General features: G+C 39.3%; 2 protein-coding genes and 2 non-coding genes across 8 annotated transcripts in view; all 4 read left to right on the top strand.

Annotated features, from left to right (window-relative positions):
* Nucleotides 1-888: 888 nt before the first annotated feature.
* On the top strand, nt 889-15,789 carry zgc:163098 (uncharacterized protein LOC100037380 homolog). Of its 5 annotated transcripts, none has more exons than XM_066658806.1 (24): nt 889-1,088; nt 2,344-2,426; nt 2,912-3,023; nt 3,646-3,755; nt 3,946-4,013; nt 4,488-4,582; nt 4,745-4,809; nt 5,107-5,272; nt 5,502-5,707; nt 6,780-6,823; nt 7,875-7,979; nt 8,130-8,196; nt 8,450-8,616; nt 9,020-9,182; nt 9,341-9,420; nt 9,521-9,608; nt 9,798-9,995; nt 10,183-10,381; nt 10,508-10,585; nt 10,954-10,987; nt 11,272-11,419; nt 11,608-11,718; nt 14,771-15,009; nt 15,341-15,789. In XM_066658806.1, exons 2-24 carry the CDS (start codon nt 2,349-2,351, stop codon nt 15,465-15,467), a joined length of 2,748 nt encoding a protein of 915 aa, XP_066514903.1. In that variant the 5' UTR covers nt 889-1,088; nt 2,344-2,348; the 3' UTR covers nt 15,468-15,789. The 5 variants fall into 5 exon arrangements, with proteins under 5 accessions (XP_066514903.1, XP_066514906.1, XP_066514905.1 ...); XM_066658809.1 differs by having other exon boundaries at nt 889-1,106; nt 9,798-9,926; nt 10,186-10,381; XM_066658808.1 differs by having other exon boundaries at nt 889-1,106; nt 9,798-9,926.
* A 4,618-nt stretch (nt 15,790-20,407) lies between these two features.
* Nucleotides 20,408-27,022, top strand: part of lrch2 (leucine-rich repeats and calponin homology (CH) domain containing 2) — a 74,278-nt gene continuing 67,663 nt past the window's right edge. The window contains exon 1 of the mRNA XM_066653307.1: nt 20,408-20,714. Coding sequence (XP_066509404.1) covers nt 20,408-20,714 — 307 coding nt within the window. The remainder of the gene's footprint in view (nt 20,715-27,022) is intronic.
* On the top strand, nt 24,359-24,431 carry trnam-cau (transfer RNA methionine (anticodon CAU)). The gene has a single exon. It is a non-coding gene; the product is annotated as a tRNA-Met (tRNA).
* trnam-cau (transfer RNA methionine (anticodon CAU)) lies at nt 25,325-25,397 on the top strand. The gene has a single exon. It is a non-coding gene; the product is annotated as a tRNA-Met (tRNA).

Below are 27,022 nucleotides of genomic sequence, written 5' to 3'. Positions count from 1 at the left end.
CTTTAAAATTGTCCCTTAGTCTGGTTCAGTAGGATGCACAATCATGGGGAAGACTGCTGACTTGATAGATGTCCATAAGGCAGTCATTGACACTTTCCTGCTGTATCCAAGCATATTAATGGAAAGTTAAGTGGAAGGAAAAAGTGTGGTAGAAAATGGTGCACAAGCAACAGGGATAACCGCAGCCTTGAAAGTACTGTCAAAAAAAGGCCATTCAAAAATTTGGGGGAGATTCACAAGGAGTGGACTGCTGCTGGAGTCAGTGCTTCAAGATCCATTTCTTTTCATTTGTTATCAAGAGGAAGATGAAAGACACCAGAAGGCAGCTATCAAAGCAACCCGGGCTTACATAACACCTCAGGCTGATCGCCTCCATGCCATGCCACATTGATGCAGTCATTCATACAAAACGAGCCGCTACTAAGTATTGATCATATACTGTACATATTTTTCAGTAGGCCAAAATGTCTGTATTAAAAATCTTTTTCTACATTGGTCTGATATAATATTCTAATTTTCTGAGATAATGTATTTTGTGTTTTCATTGGATGTAAAGCATAATCATCAACATTAAAAGAAATAAACACTAGAAATAGATCACTCTTTGAAATGAATATATGAGTTTTGCTTTTTGAATTGAATTACTGGAATAAATAAACTTTTTAATTATGCTTCTGTTAACGTAAAATTAAAAAAATAATAATAAAAAAAAGTAATTTGTTGACTTTGAACTTAGTTTATCTTCCTGTAGGTAACTGTCAGCACATTTTGTGTTCCAATAAAACCAGCTTTATCGAGAGATAGAGTGTGTGAGACCGCGAAATACATTTCCGTGTGTGACGACACGTCCTCTTGACATAAGCTCGGCGCCCGATTGGTTGTCCCGGTGCGATGTCACATTTCCCCTTTCTCCATATTTGGGAGCTGTATAATGGCGGAGTGTTAAGAGGCGCTGGGCTGTGTTTGTGTCCCTCTGGAGAAGCTCTGGAGTCGTCGCGGGGCCTGGAGTGAATGATTCGGGTCCTAACAGATTCTCCCGCTTAACTCCTGCAGCACCGAGGCATTTTTCCGAACAGAGTTCCTTAGATGTGAGATATATTTTGCAGGTGATTTAATGTAAGGGCTTGGGAAGCATTAGCTAGCTAGCTCCTGTAACATAAAGCTGGGTAACTTCAGCCTAAATTGAGAGTTTCTTGAGATAAATGTCTCTTTCCTTTGCTTTTATTTCACTGACTGCAGTCTTTTGTTCCTCAAGCTATGTGTATGAATTCAACGAGGTTGAAATGAGCTGTATTTTCCCTTTCTGTATCATCTTCTTCGAACTTTTCGTTCTACCTTAAATGGTGCAGCAGTAAACGTAAAATAGCCTACGCCACTTAAGGTGGAACGGAACATTATAGCTTTGTTAGCTGAATAATCTACCGCCGTGAAAACTCTTTGCACCAGCCACAGAGGAAATAAAACGACACATTTGTGTCTCTCCCACATTTAAGAATTTCAAAATGACATTTTGGCGTTTGATTAACTGACCAATATGCTGCATTTATTTTTTACCTATTTCCATTGTAAACATTGCGTTATTTTATTACACGTATTACCCAGAATAGTCTAAAATTAGTTTCACATGGGCACGTTTTATCTCTTAGAATACAAAAAAGTTGATGTTCCTGCATATTTAAGGCTGATCAGGTCTATCTGAGGATTGTAAATGCAGCCTTGGATCCAACACAACTTTTAATTTCAGATATACGACTACTGCTGGTTTCATAGTCAGATACATGTCAGTGTTTGTCTTCTGTGATATCACTTTCACTGCAGATTCAAATCAAGTCTGATTTGGAGTTGGGACTGAGGACATGTTTTTACTTATTGATGATGGTGAATGTGGGCTTTGATGTCTTACTTTAGTAAATCATATATAGCTATAAGTTGTTTGTCTAGTTAATTTCACTCTTTTGCTTTTATTAGCAACTCTCCTATAATAGGTAAAAGCACCTTCTTTTTCATAAGTCAACATCCAGTATTTGAATTAGAATCACTTTATTGGCCACAGGAATTTGTTCTCTGCTTTTAACCTAATCTATGCAGTGAAACACATTTACACACACTAGTGAACATCAGGATGCAGGGAGCACACATGCTTGGAGTGGTGGGCAGCCCTAGCCATTGCGCTTCCTCAAACTGGAGAACTTCTGGTTACAAGCCCCATTCCCTAACCACCATGGGTATAAAAATGTTGCTATATGACCCTCCCCATTATTGTAGCTCTTAGATGTTGTGATGGTGAGGGTGGTCCTTGATACAGTCAGCTGTTAATGAGATTTCTTGTCATTTGATTTGCAGTCAATATGGCTGACAAAAAAGGGAAATCTACAGGAGTGAAGAGGGTTCTCACGAAGAAAGAGCAAGAGGAGATCAAGAAAAAGGTGATTTGGTGATTGATAATCTAGTGACCTGACCTTCATTTGGTTTGATAGGTCACCTCACCACTATGCAAACAGAAGACTCTGATCCTGTATCTTTTGTTAAGTACACGGAATACCCCATGGTGCAGATGTCTTCATAGTTTGTAATAAGGACATGTATCAGAAAGCACAAAAATTGCATTAGGTTTTATATTAAATCATAGTTCTGTTTGTCAAAAAGCTGTAAGCAGCGTAGTATACAATACTGAAGATGTGAGTAGTGGATTTCTTCAGCATGCCTTATGAATTTCATGATGTAACAACAGTTATTAAAACAAAGTATAAACAGTAATAAAACTTAGGTTTTTTTTGTTTGTTTTTAAAGGATAGCAGTGAATAGTTCCACGTGGCTACTGCAGTTGTTTATCTCTGTGGTTTGATTTTATAAATATATTTTTTTAAAACTGAATTCCATCCCACCCTTCCATAATCTTTCAATTATACAGGAAGAAGAGAAGGCTGCCGAGGTCTTTGAGGAGTTCTTGGCATCTTTTGACGGCAGTGAGAAGAGCGGAGTTAAGACTTTTGTACGAGGGGGGATTGTCAATGCAACTAAAGGTAGAACAGTGTAGAAAATGCTTGTTACAGGAAATCTGATTAATCTGTGGGCTAATCAGAGCTGCTTGTGGATGTGCTCGGATAATAACAATTGCTAAATGTTCAGGTACATAGAAACCTCTTAAAACCAGCAAATTCAACTAATTTAAGGTATAACCCATAGGTTAAGCTGTTCTCGTCTATAATATTCATAGACAAGCTTTCTATAGATGTCTAGGTGCTTGAGCAGGTGCACATAAGCCTGAGGTCAACATGCTCAATGCTAAGAGTGGACTAGAGAAATATAATAAAGACCCTCAGCATTAAACTGTGGACATCCAGTATCAGCACAGGATATTCATCTCATATCAATACTGACATCACATCTCTAATGTTCTCAAGGCTGAATGTAATCAGAACTTCTCTAATGCAAAGACTTTGTAAAACCTACAGGAAAAGTGGAGTCTGATACTGCAGCAAATAAAGACCATGACCTATTAATAACTTTTTATTTATTTACAAATTTACATTTCTATTTTCTTTGTATGCTTTAAGCTGATTGTCTTTTTAGTAATGTGCATTCTTCAGAATTAATTCTTTTTTACATAATGCTATTGTTGAAAGTTTTGTCTCTCCCTTGCAGAGGAAGAGTCAGCAGAGATTAAGAAAAACAAACTCTACAGACCTTCTTCTAAATTCACTCCTGTACCACAGAATGTGTCACCATCACATCATGCAGAGCATAAAAAAACGGTACTGAACCACTGTTAACAAGTGAATTGGATAGTCTATCTGATACAAGTACTGTGTTCTAGTTATAGACAATGTATATTATGTAGTTATATGTTCCAGAATAGAGTTGAGAAATGCCACAGTACGATTGAGTATTTTACTGCCTGAGAAAATCTGAGCTTAAATCAGCATGGATATTTATCTGTTGCAGGTTGTTAAAAAGAAAACTGAAGAAAAGAAAAAGAGTAACCTGGAACTGTTTAAAGAGGAGCTAAAACAGTAAGTGACTGTAGAGCATATTGGGAGCACTGGGCGATTTAATATAAGCCTCAAATCTTGGGTAGTTCCAAATAGAACTACCCAACTTTTTAGAATTTCACTGTTTACATAATACTTTTCTATTTATTTAAATAAATAAACTTAAATGTACAATTTTGCACATTTTATTTTCACTTGTGACATTTAGGATGACTTAATAAAATGTTTTAATAATGTCATTTTTTCAATATATTAAACAGTAAATACATAATGTGCAGAAGATGTGTAATGATTTTAACCCAGAAGACCATTTAAACATGTTTGGCTAGGAGTGCTCAAAAACTCAGACACTGGACTGTGTACTTCTGTATGATACTTCTGAATATATTTATAGATGGAAGTATCTCATGCAGTGTTAGAAGCCACATAAGTCTATTTGAGTTGCAAAAGAGTGTCACTTGAGGCACGTGTGACGCTGTTTGCCTTGTCTGTCAGAATCCAGGAGGAGAGAGAGGAGCGCTATAAAAGGAAGAAAAATGACCCAGGAGGGGTTTATCCAGATGTGGATCTTCCACTGGCACGACGGTCAAGTGAGGCATATACACAAACACGCATTAGCAGTTGGTCATTTTAACTGAATGTTTGTCAGTGTTGGCCAACTCATATTCACATCCAGGAATTGGTTACTGTTTCTCAGGTTGTGTATGCTTGGGTTTCAAATAAGTCTGTGTTCACTGTGTTTTTAAATGTAGTATTTGATGATGACCCAACTGTGCCAACCACCACTAACCTCTACATCGGCTGCATCAATCCCAAGGTATGCTGCAGTAGAACATAATACAATCAGGAATATAAATGGTGTTGACCATGTATTTTACACTTTGACATGCAATGTATCATTATCCATATGCTTCCACTTTGGGAACCATAGAGATTTAAACATACTGTGTATTATGTATGTTATTCTTTAGGTCATTTTGGATATAAATATATATTAAATTAATAAATGTCATCTTCATGATTTTTCTTTTCATACACTGCTTAAAAAAACTGCCACTTCCCTCCCACCCACCCCCAATTTAATTTTTTTTATCTCCATGTGTTGGCTCTGTAGATGACAGAGGAGATGCTGTGTAAGGAGTTTGGAAAGTACGGCCCACTGGCCAGTGTTAAAATCATGTGGCCTCGGACAGAAGAGGAGAGGACCAGAGTGACTAACCGTGGCTTTGTGGCCTTTATGACACGGAAAGATGCTGAGAGGGCATTGGCTGCTTTAGATGGTCAGTGACATTTTTGTTTTTAGCAGATATCATTTTAACATATACTTATAATGAAAGGCAATCCTTAACTTAAGGATGTTAAGTTAGGATAAATGATTAACATTAAAGTACAACATTGTATTGTTGTCAGTGTTTCTAATTCCTGATGAGCTTTTGAACTTCTTAAATCTGATCTATTGCAAATAAATCCTTTAAATCCATACTGTAATTGCATTACCTCCACTTGCAGGTAAAACAATAATGGGATTTGAAATGAAGTTGGGTTGGGGGAAGGCTGTGCGGATCCCACCTCAGCCCTTGTACACACCCATCGGAGTCCTGAAGACCACAGCCCCGCCGCCACCCTCTGGACTTCCTTTCAATGCTCAATCGAGGGATCGCTTCCGCAATGACTTCACTAAACCACGCAGCCGCTCACAGGAGGATTTCTACAAGGTGAACTCAGTCTCCTAACAGTTCTCTGTGCATGGCACAGAGGGCCTGCACTTGTGATGTGCTTAGTGTTTGATATTGAGTTGGTGAGGTTTTTAAAACCTGGTCAGACTTACAGGGTGCTCTTAAAGTGTGTATATATATATATATATATATATATATATATATATATATATATATATATATATATATATATATATATTCATTCATTCATTCATTCATTCATGGTCATCCTTTATTTTGATGGTCTCCTGTAACTCTTGCTGTTAAATTACTCAGTGGAACACAAGCCTAAGTTCAGGTTTTGGGGAGGTTCATCTTAAGACTAAAATTACTTTAAGGAAAAATAGATTTACTGGACTGGATTTAGCCTAGTTCTGGACCACACAGTCCAGATAGGTGAGTATACTACAGGACTTGGCTTAATTCTGATCTACCAAAACCAACTTTTAGGTTGTTTTTTTTGATATTATCTGAATGCAAGTTCAAGTTAGGAACTGTTAAAATTAGGGTTAGGGAAATGTTAAGAGTTATGAAAATGTTGAGCTAAATTAAATATTTATACAATTTAAGGCAGAGTTAGCATCTGCAAACTATCTGAAGTGGACCATCAAAATAATGTGTTAATACAGTTTCAAAGCTAGAAAGTTTAAGTCATAGACAGCACGCACGCACACACACAAGAAGGTAATGGAACAGGACTTTTAAAGATTTACTTAATGTAAATATGTTGACATCTGATAGGTTCATTTGACCGTTTTAGCACTGGTCAGATTGGACTGTTTACTGCTCTGCATATGCTTTCATTCATTGTTAGCCACAGATTTATTTGGTTTTATTTTTGAATCTGTATATTTACCTAAACACTTTGGCCTTGTTAAGTAATTTCAATTCTACTTCTCATACAGATTAATTGTAGGTTGCAGTAGTCTTAACGTGTCTACATGAGATTAGAAGGGGTTCTGTTGGGGAGGATGTTATGCAGTATTGTGTGACTGTGCTACGGTTTTTTTATAAACATAAACTCACGTTATATTGTTCGTATCTTCATCACGTGGTTTGACGTCACGAACAGACTCTGTACGACGCCGCAGTGACAGTGGTTATCCCATCAGAAAGGTACACACTCTTTATCCATTTAATATCACAGTATGGCTCAGAAAACTGCATAAACATATCAGTAAGCTTAGATGGTACTGATTAACCCAACAGAACTGTACACGCTCTGCTGGGATAGATGACTGTTTTTGTTTATGACCTAAGATACATGCAGTATTAGCCTAAGACCACAGTACGTTACATGCAGGGAGTGTATGCGAAGACTGAGAATAACTTCAAAAATTCTCTTAACAAAAGCTTCCCAAATTGTTCAGTGACAGTAGATTGAAGTGGACAGAATGGCCAAGTTATTTATTTACCCAAGAAGCAAAATGTTATCTGAAAAATAAAATAAAAATAAATAATCCTAGAATTTATTTTACCTGTTAGATAAAGCATGCATTAGACAGTAGGGTTTATCTTAACTGCTTTTATTCCTGCCTTCAAATGTGATACATGCATTGGAAAGTGAATTTAAAAAATAAAAAAGACAACTGCAGGGTAATTTGTAATTTATTGTATGATTTTAGTGAAATATTCAGGGCATGCCACCAATTAATTCATAATCACTGATATTAGTAAATTATGTAACTATAAGGGTGTGGGACCACATATGGGGTCCCCTTATTTTGAGTTTAGGACCTTAATGTGAAAGACACTCGAGATCCAGCCATTGGAGAACTACCCTCCTACAGAATTTAGTTGCACATTCCTGGAACCTGCTTTTATAAAGCATTTGTATGCACAGATACTATCTTTTAAATTTCAGTAGTGTTTTATTAAAATGTGAATTAAAATCTGCAGCAGCAGTGTGTTATAGCCATTAAGGAAATTTATGAACTGTTTTAATAAAACTTTTGTTTGCAGCTGCTGAGAACTTAAGAATATGTTTATAATAAACATTGAGAGCCTTTTATGATTGTCACCCCTTATCCAGCTAAACAGGCTTTTCAGAGCCATCTAAAAATGAGACTTCTCTCCAGGAATCATATTGTAGGTTTAAAGAAAGAAAGAGGAGGGAGGAGTATACACTCGTTCATGCTCTCATCCCTCTGTCTCTTTGAATACATAGGAACCTGCTGTGCCTCATCCACAGGATGATTGAGTTTGTTGTAAGAGAGGGACCCATGTTTGAGGCCATAATCATGAGCCGAGAAAAGAACAACCCAGATTTCAGGTGTGTGGGCAATTAAACTTTGTGTATGTACATGAGCATTGAAAGATTTTTCTCTCCATTTTTTTAGGTAATTATTTAACTCAGCACAACATTTAAAATATTTCCATAAAATAAATTATAAAACCGAATTTGTGTGTTGTGATTTTTCAGGTTTCTGTTTGATAATAAGAGTCAGGAACATGTTTACTATAGATGGAAGCTTTATTCCATACTGCAGGTATGTATGTTTTCTTTCACTTTAGTTGCTCCCCCTCCCTGAAAACACATCTAAATATGAGTGCCTCAGTGTCTTTGACTGTGTCTATTCAATGTTGTAATTTTGTGTTCGTTTACTGACAGATCCCTTGTTAGGGATATATAACAAATTTGTCCATGTTCATTCTGTCCACTAAGTGTACAGACGCCTGCACTTGTAATATTCTTCTTTAATAAATGGTATTAATAGGGAGCATTCTCTCTGTCTCTCTTAGGGAGACAGTCAGAGCGAGTGGAAGACATCACATTTCCGAATGTTTCGGGGTGGCTCTTTATGGCGGCCCCCTGTCCTAAAGCCGTATATCCATGGAGACGAGGAGTCGGAGGAAGAACCCCCACCCACCCAGGAGGAGGAGCTGAAGAAAGGACAGCTGAAGACAGAGTATGGGCTAGACTTTTAACTTCTCTGGTTGCCATCCAAAAGATAGTTCCGGAAATGTATGGAAATACATTGTTTTTAGCTGTGCAACAGAAGTAGGAGTCACTTGTTAAGCCTGAGTTCTAGCCTTTCTTTTGTCTGGGTGTTTAAAATTATTATTATTGTTATAACAGCATTAGAAACCACACAAGCAAATTATCTTGCTTTTTTAATATTACCCTCAAAGTGCTACATTTAGACCACAGAACATGTCTTGGACCTTTGACTGCATTTTAAAATATGGGAAGAATACATGAAGATAATTTTCTTCTTCAAAATATTTGAGAGAGGTGTGTGCATGTTTAGAGAGGGGTGTGCATGGGAATAGTTAAGGAAATTATTGACTGTGTATGTGTGTGTCTCTCAGACACAGAGAGCAATTGGAAGAACTGTTGCGGAGTTTAACTCCCCGTAGAGTAGAGATTGGTGATGCCATGCTGTTTTGTCTGGAGAAAGCTGAAGCTGCAGAGGAGGTGGTCTCCTGCATCGCTGAGTCACTCTCTATACTCCACACACCACTACAGAAGAAGGTGAACACACACCTTTATTTTCCTCTTCCCAAGTTCCTGTTCATTTATCAGAACATCCCATTTCAAATCAGTGTGAAATTAAACTGATTAGAATGCTGTGTCACAAGCCAGAAAGAACACCTGTGTATTGTGATAATTGTATTTTTTTTTTCCTGCAGGTTGCAAGACTGTATCTGGTTTCAGACATCTTGTATAACTCCTGTGCCAAAGTTGCAAACGCATCCTACTACCGAAAATAGTAAGAGATTAATCTTTGCATTTGACTTTGTGGTGTATTTCACTGGTTACCAGAATTTACGGTGTGTATAATGTGATTAATGTGTGCTGGGTTGTGGCAGCTTTGAGCCCAAGCTGCCTCAGATTTTCAGTGATGTTGGCGAGGCATATCGAAACATCCAGGCCAGATTGCAGGCTGAGCAGTTTAAGGTGAGTGCTCCGTTATGGAGAAGTGGTTTTGTCTCTTGTTCATGACAGATTTTCCTTCGAAGACTTACACAACCTTATACATTCCTTTTGTTCCTTTATTTATTTATTTATTTATATATATATATATATTTTTTTTTTTTACCCCACACACACATTAATAAAAAATATGTTCTCTTTCTTTCTCTTTAGCAAAAGATAATGAATTGTTTCCGGGCTTGGGAAGACTGGGCTATTTACCCGGAATCCTATTTGATCCAGTTGCAGAACATTTTCCTTGGCCTTATCAAGCCAGGAGAAGAAATGATTGACAGGACTGAGGTGACCTGTGACCTCCAACACAGTTGGTCTTCAGTGGTCAATAAGCACAGCAAAAATTCCCATCATTTGGTCAGCCTCAATGTTTTAGATGTGGATTCTGCATAGTTTGATGCTTAGTTGCATTTAAATAAAATGGAATATAAATTCTGATTAATATAAATTGCTTTCACATAATCAAATCACATGCCAAAAATACTCTTAAATTTTGTCTATTAGTTATTAACTTATTAACACAGCCCGTTTTTCTTCACATTAGCAGCCTGCTTCTCCAGACTTGGATGGTGCTCCATTAGATGGAGCTCCTCTGGACGAGGCTGAAATTGATGGGATGCCTTTGGATGATCTGGATGGCTCTCCCATGCAGTGGGACCCCTCCTCAATTGATGGGGTTCCCGTGGATGACTTGGACGGCGTCCCCCTCGGGACCCAGATAGATGACATTGACGGTGTGCCTTGTGAGTAAAGATTCTCAAGATTGTTGTTGCTGTATTTGTTGTGTTTAGTATGATGACTTACCAGACATTTATGTAAGCATTTTCTAGGACTGTTGATTTCTAACTTTGTAAATCTGCATATTGCAGTGGATGAAGGCTTGGATAAAACAGTGCCCAGTGTTGCCTTGTCTAAATGGGAAAGAGTGGATGATGTTGAACCTTCAGGTAAAAATGTTTGAAAGATATTTATATCCCTAACAGGGCACTGTATTAGCCTTTATTTAAAACGTATCTCATATATGACTTGATTGCTGGAGATGGATAAAGCCAAGTCTTGAACTTTAACTACAATGCCCTGTGGAACTAAAATATTTTGATCTAGGCTATGATTTATTCCTTAATTTAAACTACTTCTGTGGAACTGAAGTGGAGTGTCACTTTTTTTCCAGCTCTTGCAGGATTAATTATTTTGGTTTCAATAAAAAAAATTAAGTCACAGGAATAAACTTCCTAACACTTATCTCCTGTTCTGTTTATAACAGTAAATATAAAAAGAATTAACCTGACCCTTGATGTCCTCTTTCACCCTGCAGCTAAATCAGATTCGGAGGATGAGACAAATGCAGGGTAAGTCTTTATGAACATTAGCAGAATGTTTCCTTTATTGAAAAATAAGCATTTATCGTTAACAGGGCCAGCACAGTATGACATATAAAGGCACAAACTGCTGAGGCATCATATTGCCTGTGGCACACAAATCTATCTGTGGCACACAAATCTATTTTATAAGTTATAAATAATAAATTGTATTAAAATTATTGAAAAATATTGCAGCCACACACAGATATTGCATTTCACTATTGGGGAACTGTGTGATTATACGGGAAGTGTTATACTCTTACCTCTCTTAGTGATGTGAAGGAGAATGAGGTGGACTCTGATGTCAGCAGCAGTGATGATGCAGCCAGTCCAAGCAGGTATGAAGGAGCAGAGTTTAAGAGCAGCCTGAGAAACTTTGAGATGTCTGAGAGCAAGAGGACTCGACTCCGAGAGCTGGAGGTGAGAGAGGAACTCAAAGAATAAGAGAATTTGCCATTTAAAGCTTGATTTACCAAGCCAGCGCATGGTTTACATTGTGGTGTTAAGAAAACTATTACTTTTAATGTGAATAGAAGTCATTAGAATCATAATTATTCCAGAGCTGAAGCCACACTAGACAAAGCTGATTGTGTTTGTGTGTGCGGCAGGTGAAGGTCATGAAGTTTCAGGATGAGTTGGAGTCTGGGAAGAGACAAAAGAAGTCCAACATGAGCCTCCAACAGCAAGTTCAACACTACAGAAACAAACTACTACAAAAGGTAAAATAATAATAATATTAGATTTATATAGCTTCTTTCTAAAACCGATGGTCGCTTTACACAGAGGGGGGGGGGGGTACACTTATGCCTGCAGAGTGCAGAAGTACTGAGAGAAGAGATGGGTCTTTAGCTGGGTTTTAAAGGCAGAAAATGAAGAGCAGAGGTGCTTTGTGGTAATGAATTCCAGAGCTTGGTTGCCATCACGGTGAATGATCTACCACCAGCGGTAACTAATTTAAATTTTGGTACTGATAAAAGACCGCTCTGAGGACCTCTGATCTTGTAGGACAATAGGAGTGTAAAAGTTCAGAAAGGTAGGCTGGCGCCAGACCGAATACGGAGAGAGACAGGTAACCAGTGGAGCTGATGAAGAACAGGGGTGATATGAGCTGATTTTGTAGAATAAGAGAGGACCCGAGCAGCAGAGTTCTGGACACACTGAAGGGAGTGTATGGTCATAGAAGGAAGGCCAATGAAGAGAGAATTACAGTAGTCTAAACGGGAGGAAATGAATGCATGGACCAGAATTTCAGTGTTCTTAACAGAAAGCAGGGGACAAAGGTAAGCAATATTACGTAGATGGAAAAAGGATGTTTTGGTTAGGCCCTTAATGGTGTTTGAAGGACGGAGAGGAGTCGAGCAGTACACCGAAATTGCGAACAACTGGAGAAGTTTTTACAGCCACACCAAGTTAAGTGTGATATCAGAAATTTTTGATAGAGTGGACTTGGGGCCAGCGAGTAAGACTTCAGTTTTTCTGTGAGTTTCAAAAGTTGGCGTGCAACCAGTGTCTCAGGTCCTGAACGCAGGAAAATAAGGGCAGAGGGAGGCAGAGTGGAGGTATTTTTGGTGCTCACATATATTTGAGTATCATCTGCATAACAATGATAATTAAGACCATGGCTGTGGATGATCTGACCAAGTGGCAGCATGTATATGATTAATAGTATAGGGCCTAGGACAGAACATTGGGGAACACCTTGCATAACAGTACTAGAAGAAGATCTGTGTGTACCAAGGGCAACAGTTATGCCAATAGCTGAGAGACGGGAGATGAGTATGTTGTGATTAACATTGTTGAATGCTGGACTCAAATCTAAGAGAAGAAGGATACTGAGCGCACCAGAATCAGTAGTGAGCAGGATATCGTTTAAAACCTGCAAAAGGGCTGTCTCAGTACTGTGTTTTGTGCAGAAGCCAGATTGAAAAGTCTCAAAAAGATTATTGTCCATCAGGAATTACTCTAACTGAATGGCCACCACCCTTTCTAACAGCTTGGCTAAAAAGGGGAGGTTAGAAATAGGTCGGAAATTATCAAGATTGGCTGTGTTCAGACCAGGTTTTTTGAGAATGGTTGTGATGACAGATGTTTTAAGGCCTATGGGAACATAACCTGAGGCAAGAGACATATTAATGAGATGGGAAATGGGGCTGGATATGATGGTGGAATATGTTTTAAGAAGTGTGGTAGGAGCAGCATCGAGGAGATGGGTACAAGCATCGGAATTAACTATAAGCTCTGATATAAAGGCTGGATCAATGGGAGAGATATTAACCAGAGGTTTATGAGCTGGTCTCAAATGGAAACAATGCTCAGGTGAAGAAGATGATGAGAGGAGCTGATGGTAGATTTTAGTAATCTTGTCATTAAAAAAATCTATGGAAAACTTCACATTGCTCAGCAGTGTTAAAGTTCTTGATTGTTTGTGGCTGAATGAGTTTACTAACAGTAGCGAAAAGTGTTTTGGGTGTTTGGGCAGAATTATTAATAAGAGATGATGTGTGCAGAACGGGCAGATTTTAAAGCAGTATTATAAAAAATCATGTGGTCAGTATATGCCATTAAGTGCAAAGTAAGAAGATTTCTTGAAGCGGAGCTCCAGACACCTACCAGTGGTTTTTAAAGCACAGAGTTCAGGAGTGAACCAAGGGGAGGAGCGACCAGCAGGGACCTGTCTATTCTTTAAGGGAGCCAATTGGTCTAGTACACCAGAAACGGTGTCATTAAAAAGAGTCAGAATGTCATCAGGACAGGACAGCCGAGAAATAGAAGACTGAAGAAGGGCAGAAAACGATTGAGGTTTGATAGCTTTGATTCTATGGAAGGAGACGGTAGATTTAATGCACTGGCATGAAACTGAGATGTTTACAGATGCTTCAACAAGCTTGTGGTCAGAAACACCAACAATAGAGCCAGGGACAGAGGTAACAGATAGACCAGAAGAACAAATTAAATCCAATGTGTGGGGAAAATCGTGTCAAGCTAAAGCAGTCCAACAGAGACTCAAATTCAGTTGTCAATGAACAGATGGCATCAACATGGATGTTAAAATCCCCTAGCATGACCAGAGCTGGACATACAGAACTGGCCAATGTGAGTATCTTAGAGTTCTGTGAAGAAGTCAGAGGAAGTCTTTGGTGGGTAATAGATTAACAGAAACAGCACAGGGGTTGAGCTGACCAGTTTCAGAGCCATGTATTCAAATCATTTTACCTCAAACTCACAGAGACGTACATTAAGTGAATCATCAAGAATGACAGCGAGACAACCCCCCTGTGGCCTGGGCTCAGCTAAATATCTAAAACCAGTAGGAGTCAACAAATTAAGGTGGAAATGATCACCAGGTTTTTGCCATGTCTCTGTGAGGAAAAATACACTGATGTGGTTCACAACCATGAAATCATTAAATAAAGGAGCTTTATCTGTTTGAGTCTGTGTGATGTGTTGGAGCAGTTCATTGATACACACCACAGATGAAGACTTGAGTGGCAAGTTGGCTAACAACTCTAACCCAAGACTTAAGACTCAGCCTAGGTTAAAATAACATTAAACTGATTGAATTTGTAAAATAAGCAAAACTAGGGTCTCCAGCCTTCAGCTGAAAAAATTTTTGGTGTCTGAAATTTTTCTTAAATCCGCAGCAAGGAGGATAATGTTGCTAACACGTAAATTAAATATGTATCCTACCTATTAGCACTGTGTATACTTCCTCTTTGAATCTTCACACACTCACTAGTTTTGACATTTAAGAGAAAAATTCTCTTTCCACAGGAGTTTGATAAAGACGATGAAGAACAGCAAGACAAACCAGTGAGCAAGCAGAAGGACAGACCGAAGAAAGAGGAGCGGAGAGACAGGGGGGAAGACAAAAGCAAAGGGAGGGAGCGGGAGAAGGAAAGAGAGAAGGAGAAAGAGAGAGATAAAGAGAGGGACAGAGAGAGGAGCAAGAAGAGTGAAGACCGAGAGAGAAGCAGGGGGAGGAGTCGAGATAAAGAGGAGAAAAGAGACAGGTAAACACACTCATGGCCTTATTGCTGGTAAAATCTTCAAATATAAGAATAAAATTTGTTTTATAAATTGTTTAATCTGAGTAAAAATGTTTACTTTAGTTATTTGTATTCTCTAATATATATATGATCCTACTTTTTTATTTGTTTTATTATTGCATATTGTGTTTTGTGTCCAGAACAATTGCTGGATGGTTTTGACTGCAAAACAACTATTCACAAAACTTAACCCGATATGTTTTCCCATTTAGTAAACATTCACTGTTCATTAGAGGCCTGTGGTAAGCCACGTTCAATGAAAATGCTAATACACCATCTTTCTCTGTTAATGAAGAACAAGATCTCGGTCCCCAAAGAAATCAAAGCGTTCCCGCTCTCCATCGCCACAGAGAAAGTCCTGGAGGTCTTCGTCTCGATCACCCCACCGCTCACACAAGAAGTCCAAGAAAAGCAAGCACTGACCCCCCTCACCTGACATCTGTGACCTTTTACTCTAGTCTCTGAAGCAGCACGGTGGACAGTTCATACACTCACTTCTGTCCTGCAATGCTTCAACAGCTGGACTTGGGCTAGCAACTGCTGTCTATCCATTTCCCAGAATCCTCTTCTCTCTGGCTGCTCTGAATAACAGAAGGGCTTGGCCCGGATTTTTTTGTAAAATGAAGTTTAAGTGTTTATTTGTACAGTTCTTAATTTTGTTTTTAAAAAAAATGCCCTCTTTGGAAAGATCTGTTGCAGGATTTGCCCCACGATCTTTACAATAAACGGCTCTTGGCTGTAACTGGTGGAATGTGGGTGGAGTTTGTTTTTCTTTTTCCCATCAGCAGGAGGTTTCTTTACTGGTCAGGCACCACAATCCAAAAATCAGTGTTGCTATTCTTGAAAGTAACTGCCATTTTATAATAGTAGAAAAATAAAATGTAAATGAAGTTGCAGATTATGATATGACACAGGATTTGCAAGGACATTTTTCATTGCTGTATGTAAATGATTTAGACCACCTCACCCTTTTTATTTTATTTTTTTCAGTTATTCTAAGGTGTGCCCAGGCATTGATTTGTGTGCAAAAGGTATGTACAATATCCCTGAAATAACATTTAAAGAAGAGTGGACACAAAAGTGCATTTTAAGGGGCATAACGCCACCTACTGCCCACTTTCATGTGCGCACACACCAAACAGCTTGGTGTCCATCTCAACGTTCATGAGAATGGCTGCCACAAAATACTGCCTACAAAAATATTGTAGGCTACTGCCTTACAAATTTTCAGTATTATAAACAGACAAATGTTCAGTATTGCATATATTATAAAACTACAAACATCTGTGAACTGATACTTGCTGATAAACTGAAACGAAGCACATCTCTGCGCTGAAAGCACCAATACAAGTGCTTTAAAAGACCGTTGGTCTTCCCCCCCCCCCCCCACACGGTGTTCGGAAACTAATAGGCGCGTTACCTGTGACGTAGATGGTGGACAAGAACTCTCGAAGTTGCGCTTAATTTAATGCTAACTCCGTTATCTGTAGCTCATTTCACTGGCGCTTTTCCAACAATATGGGCATGTAAGGACACCAACGAAAGGTGTTCAAGAGCCTCTGTAAACAGGGTGAGTACACTTACTTCGCCTGTTTTAGTTGGTGTTAACGGTAGCTTGACTTGCTAAACTCGGTGGCTCAGATTATACTCGGCTACGTAGCGATAGTTGCATTACGGAGGTTTATAGAGTCGGATGAATTCGAGTTCGACTTCGATCACATTTACGAGAATAACGGTACCTCTAAATTTGACTTTAGCTTATTGCTAGATTATTGTCATGAATAATGGTTATTTAGCTATCGCTAGATACTGTCATAACAGTCAGTCTTAACGGTGTTTTACCGCGGCGTTGTTCAGCTCAAGAATTTCCGTAGCGAGCTCTGGTTTTTCTGTCAATTTAATAAAATTGTTAGTTTTGAAGCAAATTAAGCTGCTATTTTCATTTTAATTCATACTTATATATGTCAGTAACTAAAATAATGTGAAATATTCATGGAGGTCCATTAAGTGGTGCTGAGCCTTTAAGGAAAATGGACAGGCTAATTTATAGCGGAAGTGGGGGAAAATCCTAATTTGTGGAGAGGAGCTCGCTGTTAAAAGTAATAAATAAATCACACCAAACACGTAGTTTTTGTTTGTACCACTCTACGAGAAGAGCATTGTATCTTTAAGAGTAATTTGACTGCAGCATATTTCTCTTCAAAAACCTAAAAAAGACGAAGATCGTGGTGACACAGGTACGTGGTGAGTGAGCTGATCGAAGATGAACAGTTTTCTGAAGGGTGTCCATATTTGTTGGCTGTGTGTAACTTTATTAACAGTCTGTGAACCTCGACCAAATCTCTAATTATTAACTTAACTCTCCACATCTGCCCTAATGATTTAAGAAAGCAGAACTTTGAGCAAAATATGTTGAATTCCCCTGTTCCTCGGTCCTCGTGCTCGCAAACATTAACAATCTAACGGAAAAGTCAACGGTTCAGCGCGACAACCATACGAGTCAGGAAACATTAGTTTTATTATTATATTACACTCCAAAGATTTTATATCATGGAATGTCGTTTTTGTAAGGTTACACATCTGCTTTATTTATCGTGACTAAGCGGTTCTTTATGATGCCATATCAAACAAGGCTAGTCATATCAAAACAACTCTGACTACAATGTTATAAGCAGTAAGTTAGTGATTTTATAATTCTGTCTTAACACAGTAATAGAGCTGACACCTGTTTTCAAATGTTTAAACTTTATTTCAGGTCGCTGCCAGGTCTTGAGGCCCTTTGTTTAATCGTGATTTGGTGTGTTCTGTTTCTGTGGGTTTCTTCCAACAATCTAAAAAACCCATGCTGGTGGTTGGATTGACTGTGAAATTGTCCTCAGTTGTGAATGACTGTGATGGAGTATAGGGTTCCTGTCTGCACCTGGTATTTTTGGTTATGCTTCTGTGACCCTGATAATGATTAACTGGTTTCAGAAGATTAATGAATGAAATAATTAATGAATAAAGTAATTTAAATCAACACATTTTATATGAAACCTATATGTAGGGATTTCTACCCACATATCTTAACAATAATGATGTGAAGGCCCAGGCAATCCATTCTGACTGAATTTGTTTATAATTTATGAAATCTGCATTATTTAATTTTCTGAAAAATTAGCAGACTATTTGCTTAAAGAAAAGGATACACACAAAAAAAGGATACACATATATGTGCAATAGTTTACAAGGACATGGTGCAAGTGCAAAGTTAGCCTATTTTATCTGATCTTTAGACTGTGGGTTGAACAGCATTGTGGCTAACACTTCTGAACTCCACCCTGTAGACTGAGTTTTTCTCCACTGAGGCAAACATTCTGGACAACATCAGTGGACAAAATAATGAGATTAGACTCTAAATTATTGTGGGTTAATGTGAAAATGTTGTATGTCATGTAGGTTTTATTTTTACTTTTAAGGTGTGTTCGAAGACTAATACCTCATTCATCAAGTCGAAAATACCTTGGTTATATCAAAGTACATTATATAAAGTCTGGTTAAAGTGTTTGCAGCTGTGGGCGGCCTAATGTGATGATGCACATTAAATACAAACTGATCAATGCTTTCAGTTTTTATGTTTGGACAACAGTGCATCCATATATTTTATGGCACTAAATGCATGGTCCTGGATAATGCAGTCATTTAGGTTTATGAGTGGGGCATGGTGCTTTATTCTACAGAGCTGAAATACAGGGGCTGGACAATGAAACTGAAACACCTGTCATTTTAGTGTGGGAGGTTTCATGGCTAAATTGGACCAGCCTGGTGGTCAATCTTCATTAATTGCAGTTTACAATTACAGTTTTGCTCAAAATATTGCAATGCACACAACATTATGGGTGACATACCAGAGTTCAAAAGAGGAGAAATTTTTGATGCACGTCTTGCTGGCGCATCTGTGACCAAGACAGCAAGTCTTTGTGATGTATCAAGAGCCACGGTATCCAGGGTAATGTCAGCATACCAGCAAGAAGGACGAAACACATCTAACAGGATTAACTGTGGATGCAAGAGGAAGCTGTCTGAAAGGGATGTTCGGGTGCTAACCCGGATTGTATCCAAAAAACATAAAGCCAGCCCAAAGGCTGCCCAAATCACGGCAGAATTAAATGTGCACCTCAACTCTCCTGTTTCCACCAGAACTGTCTGTCGGGAGCTCCACAGGGTCAATATACACGGCTGGGCTGCTATAGCCAAACCTTTGGTCACTCATGCCAATGTCAAACATTGGTTTTAATGGTGCAAGGAGCGCAAATCTTGGGCTGTGGACAATGTGAAACATGTATTGTTCTCTGATGAGTCCACCTTTACTGTTTTCCCCACATCCGGGAGAGTTACGGTGTGGAGAAACCCCAAAGAAGCGTACCACCCAGCGTAACCACTTGTGCTAGATGGGCGCGTTCATGGGGATGGGGGCGTCCACTGCCAAGGACTACCGAACCATTCTGGAGGACCACGTGCATCCAGTGGTTCAAACACTGTATCCTGAAGGCAGTGCCATGTATCAGGATGACAATGCACCAATACACACAGTAAGACTGGTGAAAGTTGAGGAACATGAAAGTGAAGTTGAACATCTCCCATGGCCTGCACAGTCACCAGATCTAAATATTATTGAGCCACTTTGGGGTGTTTTGGAGGAGCGAGTCAGGAAATGTTTTCCTCCACCAGCATCATGTAGTGACCTGACCACTATCCTGCAAGAAGAAAGGCTTAAAATCCCTCTGACCACTGTGCAGGACTTGTATATGTCATTCCCAAGATGAACTGATGCTGTATTGGCCGCAAAAGGAGGCCCTGCACCATACTAATAAATTATTTTGGTCTAAAGCCAGGTGTTTCAGTTTCATTGTCCACCCCCTTTGTATATATATATATATATATACAAAGGGGGTGGATATATATATATATATATATATATGATCATATGCTGTGAGGATTTGATTGCTTTCAGCCAGGAAAGCCGTTAAGTTCGTTACTGATGTTGGATGATGATTAATTATAGATTACAAACATCACTCTAGCTCATCCCAAAAGGTACTGGGTGGAGCTCCATCCCTCCACAGAACACAGTTCTCCAGCTCCACAGCCCAATGCTTGGTGACTATATACTTCAGGAAAGAGGAGTCTGCATCAACGTGCGTGTCATCGACGCTCTGTATTAACGCTAAACGCACGAGCGTACGTGCCCCTTCCCTCCGCCCCGAAATCCCCGCGCCTCTTCTTCCCCTCTCGTGCGCCCTCCACTGCGCATGGGCGGAGCGCGGAACCGAGCCGCTGTTATTATTGTCGGCGCGCGCACACATCCCTCTTGTTTGTGAAAATGGCGGCGAGTCAGTGCGGAGGTGCTGCGGCGGGGTCCGGGTCCGTGTCCGTATCCGCGTCCGCGGCGGCGGCGGCGGCGGCGGCTGCGTCGGCGCTGCACGCGGAGCTGTACCCGGGCGCGCCGCCACCGCACTGGAGCACGGCCGCGCTGCACGGGCTCAACCCGCAGCAGCCGCTGCACACCGCGCGCAGCCTGGAGCGTGCACTGGACGACGCTGTGTGCTCGGGCATCCTCAACATCAGCGGCAGGAAGCTGCGCGAGTACCCGGGAGTCAGCTACGACCTCACGGACACCACGCAGGCAGGTGGGTCGGGCTGCTCTTCTGGTGTCTCTCTCCCTCGCTCTCTCTCTCTCTCTGTTTGCATGCATCCATGCAGTTCCTTTAATTCTTCAAATGTATTTCTAATGCACACGTTGTTGGGAGTGAGCTTCTCACGTGAAAGAAATAATGTTCTTATTGTTTACTAGCAGTAGCACATTATGGAAACATGCATTTTGCATTAGGCTGTGTATTTATGGCATATATGATAGGATCTGTAGCACACAAGGTGTATTTAGTATATATCACACATAGCAATATGCACACACACAGATGTGTTTTTATATATATGTGTGTGTGATATATATATATAATGTATATGCTATACTATTATCATTAGCAAGTGTGTCACAGAAACAAAATGCATTTCCCTATGTGTGTATACGTTTATACATACAGTACTACACTGTTAATATCTAAGACAAATATATATCATTTCCAGAATGAAAATCTCTCAGACCTCTCAAATGTAGCTCACGGTTGTCAGTGTGTGCTGCAGGCTCTTTCCGTTTGGATCCCTCGTGCTTGTGTGAAAAATGTGCCGTTGCATTAAGAGGGGCTTGTTTCCTCCTCACAAACTCCTTTGAACGTCATTTGTCTGGAGAGTACGCGAGTGGGCTTTAAACTAATGAAAGAAAAACCCAGGATAGTACTGTTTTTCCGTTTGTGGTGTGGTGGTGCGCGTGCGTGTGTGCTCTTTGCAAACGTAGTGGCTACAGTGAAGGAGGAAGCCTTTCTTAATGGCTCCATAAGGGTAGCATGTGCATGAATGAGGCGGCGGCAGCATGGTTGCAGACTGAGCCACCGCTCAGAGATGGAGCAGGTGGAGCTAAGTACAGATAAAATGCCCGTCTACTGCTTGGTGTTGGGGTAGCGTAGAACGCTCTTTCCTTTCACTGAAGATTAGGGTTTGGGTAAACACACAATGCTCCACTAAAGAGAGTCCATGGGCTAGACTCTTAACTCTGCCTTGTTTAGAAATGTGAAGTGCTCTGGATATATAAAATGGAAATGTGAAGTCTGTAATTCAGTAGTGAGGCAGAGAGGAAGAGAGAGTGGTGCTGGCTCCAGGAGAGAAGACAAAAGATGCTGCTGTCTCCATCTCCACAGCGGGGCAGCACCCCTCCTCCTGCTCCTCCTCCTCCTCCTCCTCTTCATTCAGGAGGGGTTTAGCCTCACATCAGACCCTGGTGGGATTCAGGAGTAACACCATGTGTTACTGTTGGCTTACTGATTTAACCTCACATATAAAGCAAGGGCCATATTAGTGTGTGTGTGTGTGTGTGTGTATATATATGCGTATAAAACAGTTGGATTCTTGATCCTCAACATACACAAAAATAAGCTAAATGTCAGATTTACTGCATTTTATTCTTTTTGGCATTTTATTCCTTTTGACCTTAATGTACATCCTCACTGTCCGAACAAAGCTTTTCATCTCTTTACTCCTTCTAGGCTTTATACAGGAGTTATTGTAAAAAGCTTTCCTCCGAACAATTTTCTGCAATTTCTATAGATCCATGGGTCTGTTCATCATGAGCACAAGGCAATGCAAGCAATGATATGTGGCAGATTTCTCTTTGTTTTTGTGTGAGTTTCTGGAGGAAATGAGGTGAAATGTCTTGAGTGTCAGACCTCCTTGAGGTGCATTAAGAGGAAGTGACTTTAAGAGAAAAAACAGATGCTGAATCAGCAGGAAACTAAGTTTGTCTTGTAACCTGCTGTAATGTCACTGGACAGACAAACAGGCTCAGAGGAGAAAACTAAATGCCCAGTTTTTATGATGAGTGAGTGAGTGGCCAGAGAGATCTCCCAGGACATTCTTCATTCTTTTCAGTAGCACAATGGCCATTTCTTACATGTATCTGTGAGTGTATTTGCACACTAGAGAAGCTCAGGGCCCGAGTAATTAGTTTGAGTGAGTGTTTGTGTATGTGTGTGTGTGTGTATGTGTCCTAGTGACCCACTTCATACTCCTTGCAGTTGGCAGGCAGTGGTCTGTGCTGTGGGATGAGGCCTCAGTTTGACAAATACCCTTCAGTGATTAGTAAGCAAACCCATATACCTTAGTGTTTCACCACACTGTCTCTCTCTGATCACTGATGCTATAAGCAGTGTTTCAGCCTGGACTGCTTTTTGATTGAGGCACAATTCAGGGGCAGCCAGTCAACTCTGTTTTTCGTTGTGCAGATGTTAAGTCCAATAAAAACAAGGGTGCTGTTCTTCGAACTCCTGGGTACAGGTTATTACACTTTCTTTATTCAGAGTAAATGCAGCTGAAGTTATAGTTTCTTTTCAAATCCCGGGTTGTGACTTGGAAACAGCCTTTTTTATATTTAGTCTGGTCTCCATGCAGAAGCTTTGTCACCATTGCGTGAAATTAGTCACAAGGGGAAGTGGTCAAGTTCATGACAGGAACCATCCAGGACTATTTTTTTGTCAAGGGGATGCATGAGAGATGCATGAGACTGAATTTTTTTTTCTAGACGCAGACATGGCATGTCTGCCAAGCCCCCCTCTCTCTTTCTTTGTCACTCACTTGTGACATTTTTAAAGGGCCCTAATAATTGAAAGCTAAGGTTTTAACATAGCAAGGAGATGGCGGACCACTGTTGGTCCACTGAGTGCAAAGTTGGAGGTCCACTTGTGTTTTGCAGCGTTTTCTGGGCGGACCACTGGTGATTAAACAGAATTTTAGACAAATTACCACATTTTAGCACTTTTCCATTCACAGTCCAATTTACATTTTTTCCTTCATTATGTTCTTTTGTCATTCTTTATAAATAAGATTAGTAAATAATTTTAATCCAGCACAGTGTCAACATTTCAGTATAATAATTTTATATCAGGCTCATACTCATTATTATATCTCTCATAGTTGATGGTAATATTTGTGTTAGTTTGTTTTCCAGAATAAAAGCCTCTGTGAATTTAAAATCTGTTTGAGGAGATTATAAATGAGTTCTATCCTGTACAGGACAGTAATCTGAGTGCTCCGATAGTGGACCAGCAGTGGTCTACAGTCAGTGGTGTGCCAGCCTTTTTGGACCGATATATGCTCGCTGTCTGGGATGTAAGAGTTCCACTTATACTTACAACCTATATAGAGAAACCAAGCTGCAATAACAACCCATTTTAATTTTATAGCATATATAGCCCATCCATGATCACTGCTGTTATTTGAGTGTTGCTGTGTGGACTGCTTTTCTATCATATTTGCCTGTATATCTTAAAAGCATAAAAGAAATGTGATAAATGTAATAAGATATTAATATTAAACTCAAAGAAATAGAGATACATAAAAAAATTTAAGGGTTCTAATAATAATAATAATAATAAAAAAAACAATAATATACAATTATAATATTAATACCTGGTATTTAATAATACTATTTCATTTGTCATTGAAGTTGTATGGACAAAACACTGGTATTATGATACTGATACATTTTGTGATATGCTGTACAATATGTTTAAACACAGTGCTGAATCTGAAATGTGACCCAGTTAGTGAATGTCCTGTAATATATCGACAAATTTCCATCTGTTCTTTTCCATGGACTTATTGATTCATCAAAACATCTCATCATCAAAACACCCACAGGACCAGTGACCACTGTGATTCTCAGGCCTCGTTGGCGCAGTAGGCAGCGCGTCAGTCTCATAATCTGAAGGTCGTGAGTTCGAGCCTCACACGGGGCAAGGATTTTTCTTGTTTGTAAAATCCAAAGAGCACAGTATCAAAAACCACATAATCAAGTCTGTTTAACATTACTTAGCTGAAGGGGGGCTGACACAAGTGTGTGATGATTTAAACATGCATTTGATGCTAATCTATGGCTGTAAACTTCCATTAATTAGCAACATTAGCCGTGTAGATCCAAAGCAGAAATCAAGCACAAATTTCACACTCCAGCTTTAAAAATTGAAAAATTGCTTACATTTTTGTCAGTAACAAAGCTTAAATATTTTGAGGTGAATTTCTGGCATGTGGTTTTAAACTTTAAATATTGGTTAGGTACGTTAGCCTCTTAGCTACCGTGCAAAAGCAACTTCAGACTCCAGGCATATATGAGTTTATTGACTATGTTTTAGGGTACTAGGAAAATTTTGTAGACTGAAATATAGACCAAACCAAATTTTAAATGATAGGCCTTAATATTTGGGCATAACTTGTTCTTTAAGTTTAGAGAGTTAGCTGAGCGCAGCAAATCCTGCTGCTATTTGTCTTGTTATTTGTTATTCTGTTTAACTTAGCACAATATTTCATGGCATACCAGCCACAGCTGAGGCTAGTTTGACCTTCATGGACCAACACACACTGAGAGTGTCTCTAGGGAATGAAGTAATTACGCTCTAACTGACATGCTTGTCGCATTTGTAGGTTGTCACCTTTGAACCCCACTGCTCGGCATTATGGGATTTGTAGTTTATAAAGACTGTTAAATCACCTTAAAGAGAACAAAAGAAAGGGACAAAAAAAACAGCCTTTAAACAAAGCATTTTTCATGTTTTATGGCTGCTGTAGCAGAACCTTGTTCCAGCGTGTACTGAAGGGGAAACTCTAATGTGTTATGAGTGGCTGAGACTCTCAGGCCTCGTTGGCGCAGTAGGCAGCGCGTCAGTCTCATAATCTGAAGGTCGTGAGTTCGAGCCTCACACGGGGCAGAAGCTTTTCTGCTCTGATCTGATTTTCTCACGCACACATACTGCATTCCTCCTGCTGTGCCTTAAAACACATTATCCATGGATTAGTCTCAGATAAAAACAAAGAGTGCTGTTTTAGTTTATTTTTAGCACTGCATTTTGGAATGGGCTTATATATTTATTTTTGCCTTTTCCTAACAGTGATATTTTTAAACACCTCAGACCATGTGCTGTGTTTTAATGTCTCAGTTTCTTCAGGTTTGATCATTTTAAATGAAGCCGTAAAGTGAGCTTTTGTTGAAATTATAGCTTGCTTCTCTTTATTTCACGACCGTTTTGCCCATCCCCCACCCCCCAAACCCAAACCCTCCACCCCTCCTTTTCTTCTTTCTGTAGCCTGAACCTGAAGGGAGTTCCTGAGGTTTATGGTACAAAATGCTATAAATCAAAGAAATACCCTTTTCTCTTTCTGACCTTCATTTCTCTTTCTCTTTTTTCCTCTTTTTCCCCATAGCCATGTTTTAGCCGTGAGTTAAACTGCAGATAAATGTTTTCACTCAGAATTTTATCAATGGTCTGAATGATATGGGTAAAATATTTAATTGTGATTTGTAGAATTAATATTGTAACTATGACTTGAAACAACCATGTTTATATTTATTTATTTAATAAAGAAATTTTGTGATGTCACAACATTTGGGATTTTCTGATTGGTGGAACTCAAATGTATCGTGACTATGGGGGTGTAACAAAAATGCACTGAATGACCTGGTTCAAAATGTTTATTCTGAAATATCGCCATATCTCTGTACTACAAAATGTGATGACCTATGTTCAAGACAGATGTTTGATGGTATAACTGGACCGCTTTAAACCTTAAATCTTATTTTCGTAGTATAAAAGAACATTTTTAGTAATCACTCTAGTAATGAATATAGTTTGCCCTACATATCCATTGAGCAATGGTTACACAACCCTGGTGGATACCAAAATCTGACATGAAAATATTTGTTAAACACTATATACTGTAATGTTTTTGGAAATGACAAGAAGCACGTAGAGAATAAAGAAGACGCAAGGCGAACAGTGCTTAAATAGCAAGTGCTGGAGAGACTGAGGATCAATAAGAGGGCTGACTGTGTATATTATACTTAAAAGAACAAAAACAAAAGGAAGCCTGTGCGTTTAGGGGTTTACTGTGGAGCCATGTTGTAACTGTTAACAGAGGAACAGGCAGAGTTCATCTGAGAATAACTGCTCTTTGACTCAGTGTCTTGGAACATGCTCTACTGAGAAGAATCGTCTTCACAAATCCCTGCACACACACAAACCACAGCACAGTGCATACATTCAGAGTGATTAGTATAAAGCATGTAGATTCAGAGACATTCTTAAAACCAGATGACTAAGTTTCAGTTTGAGTTAACTACACACTTAAAATGATAGTTATACAAGGGTTATTTGTTAAAGTAAATGGTTCTATACAAAACAGTGAACACTCAAAGAATGATTAAATGGTTCTTTGTATCATAAGGGGGTCTTCAGATTCATGGTGAATGTGCTTTAGATGGTTTTATATAGCACCTTTTAGAGAACAAAACTGGATCTTCTATTGTTACAAGCTTGACATCGTAACCATAGAAGAA

This window comes from Hoplias malabaricus, chromosome 2 (assembly GCF_029633855.1).
Source record: "Hoplias malabaricus isolate fHopMal1 chromosome 2, fHopMal1.hap1, whole genome shotgun sequence".
NCBI classification, from domain to species: Eukaryota; Metazoa; Chordata; class Actinopteri; order Characiformes; family Erythrinidae; genus Hoplias; species Hoplias malabaricus.
This window is presented reverse-complemented; position numbering and strand designations above follow the sequence as displayed.

Coding starts and splice junctions, on each gene's coding strand:
- zgc:163098 (XM_066658806.1), top strand. CDS start 2,349: ATGGCTGACAAAAAAGGGAAATCTACAGGAGTGAAGAGGGTTCTCACG. Junction 8,617..9,019: donor AAAGGACAGCTGAAGACAGA/GTATGGGCTAGA, acceptor TGTGTCTCTCAG/ACACAGAGAGCAATTGGAAG. Junction 10,988..11,271: donor GAGGATGAGACAAATGCAGG/GTAAGTCTTTAT, acceptor TACCTCTCTTAG/TGATGTGAAGGAGAATGAGG.